The sequence below is a fragment of the Diabrotica undecimpunctata genome, unplaced genomic scaffold, assembly GCF_040954645.1.
Source record: "Diabrotica undecimpunctata isolate CICGRU unplaced genomic scaffold, icDiaUnde3 ctg00001753.1, whole genome shotgun sequence".
NCBI lineage: Eukaryota > Metazoa > Arthropoda > Insecta > Coleoptera > Chrysomelidae > Diabrotica > Diabrotica undecimpunctata.
This window is the reverse complement of record NW_027312710.1, coordinates 12006-17158: the sequence shown is the minus strand read 5'-3', so window position 1 is coordinate 17158 and position 5153 is coordinate 12006. Positions and strand designations below refer to the sequence as shown.

The window sequence follows — 5153 nt, the reverse complement described above, 5'->3', positions numbered from 1 at the left end:
GTCGATGAGGGCTTAAATAAAATCGTAATAACAGTAAAAGAAATCTGAGTGAGAAATTTACAAGGCAGGTCAAAGCTAAAAAAGCAAGCTTAGATGACAGATGCCATATTGGATTTGATGGAACAACGGCGACTAGCGAAAAACAACGAAACACTTTATAACAGCATACAAAAAGAAATTTGACGTAAAATACGAGAAGCAAAGAGTCAATATCTAGCCAAACAGTGTCATAACATGGAAGAACTTGAAAACAGATACGACACGTTTAACATGTATAAAAAAGTGAAAGAAGCGGCTGGTATCTTCAATAAGAAGCAAACTGCATTGCTAAAGGATGAACATGGTAAAGTAATATTTGAAGTAGAGGACAAACTTAAAGAATGGGAAAATTACGTCACGAACCTATTCGAAGACGATAGGAGTAGTTCACCTCCCGATATTACTAACTGCGACGGACCGCTAATAATACGCTCTGAGGTTATAAAAGCCACACAATCATCAAAAGATGGCAGAGCGACTGATCCTGATGAAATTCCAACTGAAATATACAAGCTTATAGATGATAGCAATGTTTTAGAGGCTATGACTTTGTTTTTCAATACCATTTATACCAGCGGACAAGTACCTAGTGGTTGGTCTAATTCACTGTTTATAGCTCTACCTAAGAAGACAACAGCAAAAAACTGTGCTGATTATGGAACCATCAGTTTGTTAAACCACTTATTGAAAATTTTTCTGAAGGAAATACATGGTCGTATCTACAATAAATGCGAGGAATGCCTGGATGACACACAGTTTGGTTTCCGTAAAGTGTTTGGAACGAGAGATGCACTGTTTGGAATGAACGTACTTGCCCAAAAATGTCGAGATAAATCTGTAGACATATACTATTGTTTTATTGACTTCCAAAAGGCATTTGATCGTGTTAAGCACTCTATATTGATCGAAGCTCTAAAAGACATTGACTTAGAGGACAAAGATGTTCGAATAATTGCAAATTTATATTGGAATCAAACAACATCAGTTTTACTAGATGGTGTGGAATCACAGGCTCTTAATATTAAAAGAGGAGTACGGCAGGGATGCCTCTTGTCACCCCTGCTTTTTAACGTTTACTCCGAAAGAATTTTCAGAAAAGCACTTTCTGAAAAACAAGAAGGAATTCTTGTGAACGGTGAAGTCATCAATAATTTGCGATATGCGGGCGATACAGTACTCCTAGCTTCTAGTCAAGAAGATCTGCAAACACTACTTGATAGTGTCGTTGAGAAATGTAAAGAGGCAGGTCTGAATCTGAACATAAGGAAAACCAAAATACTCGTAATAAGTAAACAACAGCATATAAAACCGTCTATATATGTAAATAATACCAAACTTGAGCAAGTTGATAAAATCGTTTACCTTGGACAGCAAATAAATTGTAAAAGAGCAGGCTAGAGCGGCTTTTAGAAGGATGTCCAAGGTGTTATGTAACAAAGACCTAAAATTGGCATTGAGGATGCGCCTACTCCGCTGCTACGTGTTCTCGGTCTTACTTTATGGTGTCGAGTCCTGGACTGTGAATAAAATCGATCTAAATCGCCTTGAGGCTTTCGAAATGTGGTGCTATAAAAGAATATTAAAAGTTTCCTGGGTGGAGAAGATTCGAAACTCCACAATACTAGAACGTCTCAGCCAGAATACTGAGATCATAAAAAGCATCAAGCAGAGAAAGCTGGAGTATTTCGGACATGTAATGAGATGTAACAAATACAGGTTGCTACAAAATATCATACAAGTAAAAATAGCAGGTAAAACGCAGTCCAGGACGAAGAAGAACCTCATGGTTGAAGAACTTGCGAGATTGGTATGGTGTTTATATAAGCATGCTATTTAGGGCGGCAGAGAATAAAATTAAGATAGCTATGATGGTGACCAACGTTCTGAAAGGACATGGTACATGAAGAAGAAGAAGATGTAAGAATTAGCAATCTTTACTGGAATCTAACATCGTCTATCCGTACAGAGGCAGGAGAATCTGATAATGTTAAAATCAAACGTGGGGTCCAACAGGGATGTATACTATCACCCTTGCTGTTCAAAATATACTCTGAGGAAATCTTTCAAGAAGAATTAGAGAGGATGTTGAAGCCGGAATTCGAATTAACGGAGAATGTATCAATAACATCAGATACGCGGATGACAGGGTGGTATTCGCTGACAGTTATGAAGCCCTCCAGGAGTTAATGAATAGAATCACAGAAATGAGTCAGATATATAGACTTTCACTGAACATTAAGAACACAAAATGATCTCTAAGAAGGAACAGCAAATTGAAGGAATCGTATGAATGATCAACTAATAGAAAGAGTAAAAACATAAAGCTACCTTGGTACAAACGTCAATGAAAATTGAAAACATTCCTTAGAAATAAAATGTAGGATAGGGAAAACAAGATCTGCATTTCAAAAAAAGGCTAAGCTATTTAAATTAAATTCTTTATTTTCTTTCTGACAAACATAGTTTGTATAGAATTAGTCATAAATATACATTGCTAAAAACTAAACATATTTAAATGCCTTGATTTATCAGCACCTATAAAAATCAGGTTATTACGATGTTATACATATATTTCCTATACTGTTGTATGGAGTTGAGTCATGGATTCTCACAGACGCTACCTGCAAGAAAATTGAGGCTTTTGAAATGTGGCTTTGCAGTCGAATCCTGAAGATATGACCGCCTACGTTACTAACCCGGACATTTTATTAAGAGTGCATAAAGAAAAAGAGTTGTCACATCATGAAGAACAGCGAAAGATATGGGTTGCTGCAGTTAATTCTACATGGAAAAGTAGAAGAAAAACTAGAATTAGGAAGGCGAAGGATTTCCTGGCTAAAATATCTACGTACGTGGTTCAACACAACAACCAAAAATCTTTTCATTTCAGAGCAGCAGTATGGTCGTCAATATCCGAAACGGAAATGCACTACAAGAAGAAGACTTTTACAGGTTTTAAAAGTTTTTGATAGTGGGAAAAAAAATCGATTTCAAATTACGATCAAAAGATTCACCCTCGAAAACAAAGACGTCTTCCATTAAAGATATTTTAGGTAGAAAGTTGGACTACCTTATATTTTAAACATTAAACAATATGCGTTGATATCGCATATAAATCTTCTGATAAATCTTGAAAAAACAAGAGTTTTTGGCGTATTAATTAGAAACTTTTTTGTATCATTCTTTTATTTCTGGGACGCTCTATACTAGAAGATTAGTTCTTTATAACTGCGTATTTTATCTTAACCCAAACAAAATCTAGTTATTATTCAGATGTTGCCAATAAGCTAATTCTGATCTTAATAAATCCAAAAATAAACAGTTAAATCAAGTTTTGGATTACCTAATAACAGGAAATAAAATAAACCTAATAACAGGTTTACTTGGCGAATTTTAGGTCCGGCGTCATAGAACAGAACAACAGTACTCTTGGCGGTTGAAGATCAGTTCTTGCGAGCCTGTTGCGAGCACAAGAACACAACAAACAAATACAGTGGTTTGTCCTCTAAAAGTTTGCAAAACTAGTCATTTAACAAGAAATGTATATTAAGAATTTTTCTATTCCTTTCCGTATTAAACATTTTTTTCTGTCGTCTAGAAGGACATAATGGGAAGTGAATTCGTTTATTCTGTGCTTCAAACAATTAAAAAAACTCCGAATTGGGTTTTCCTTGGCAGTAAAACTTACTATGTAGGTACTGTCTTTAAGGTAAGATTAAAGTTTATTTATTTATTAGATTTATTCTAATAAGAGAATTTGTCAATTAATAATAAGTGTAATATATTGTAAGAAAGTTGGTGCAAAAGTAACGTGACATTAATAATTACAATTTGTGAGAGTGTTACAAGAAAAATGTCAGTGTACTTTATATCATAATTCAAGTAACAACAAAATTTTACTTGTATTATACCGGGTGATCAACTTTTGTGACAACTTTTGTATCTAATACTATAGTAGATGCCAAAAAAGTTATTTAAAAAATAGGAGTAGCTTTAATTTTAAAATATACAAGGTGTTTCATAATACTGTACCGTATCAAAGATATATGTTTTTTTTTATTGAAACAACATACTGTATTTTATTTTAAATTTCAAATGATCTTCAGTTTCTCTTTTCTCTCTCTCTTCAGTCCTGATCCCTGGAGGATCTCTGTCTCTTGGTTATTTCTTTTAACTCATGCGTAGGTCTTTTGCATATTTTTGTAATTTTTTCGATCCATCTTGTCGGGAATCTTCCTCGTAATCTTTGACCTTCTGTCTTTCCTTGGATAATAAGTCTTTCGATGTTTTTCTGTGTGTGCTCTTATAACATGTCTAAAGTATTTTAATTGTTGCAGATCGACTTTGCTGAAGAGCCGTTTGTTGACCTTTAGTTCATTTAAAATTGAATTATTTGTGCTGTGGTCGGTCCACGGAATTCGTAATATTCTTCTCCAACAGAACACTTCAGTGGCGTCCTATCTTTCTTCCGCTTTTTGTAGGGTCCAAAATTCACATCAGTATGTCCGTATTAAGCGGTTGATCAACTTAGTAGATATACTAGGTATTCTCTGAGCGCAACCCCTAAATCGCAACCCCTAAAATTGCAACCCCCGGTCGTAACTGCCAAACAGCTTAACGTAGGATGACGTACGAGGGGAAAGGGGATGAAAAATAGGGTTGAACGCAGTATGTGCCGTGCGCATCGGAGCATGCCAAAAGGGCATTACGTCATATCTTCGTTTCTATTGGTCCGATCGTGACGTACGAGGGATCGTTGGAAAGGGGATGAAAAATGGGTTTGAACGCAGTATGTAGCCGTGCGCTCAGAGCATGCCAAAAAGGGCATTACGTCATATCTTCGTTTCTATTGGTCCGATCGTGACGTATGAGGGCTCGTTGGAACGGGGAGGAGACGGGAAATACGTTAAGACAAAAAACAAAGATAGCGGCATTGCCAAATGGGCGCTAGAACGTATCTTCGTTGCTAGTAGTCTGATTTTGACGTATGGGGTGTCAAATAAAAGCGTTGGTGACACAGACACACAGACAGAAGCCAACTGTTTGGCATATTGGTTTGTTGTGTATAGTAGTTGTTGAATTGCATCTCCTTCGTCTTTTCTGTGGTGCCCATT

General features: G+C 36.0%; 1 protein-coding gene across 1 annotated transcript; it reads left to right on the top strand.

Annotated features, from left to right (window-relative positions):
* Positions 1-234: 234 nt before the first annotated feature.
* Positions 235-631, top strand: LOC140431707 (uncharacterized; the record flags this gene model as incomplete). Its single annotated transcript, XM_072519592.1, has 1 exon — positions 235-631. A coding segment is annotated over exon 1 (397 nt), but the record flags the coding sequence as incomplete, so codon positions are not given.
* Positions 632-5153: the final 4522 nt, after the last annotated feature.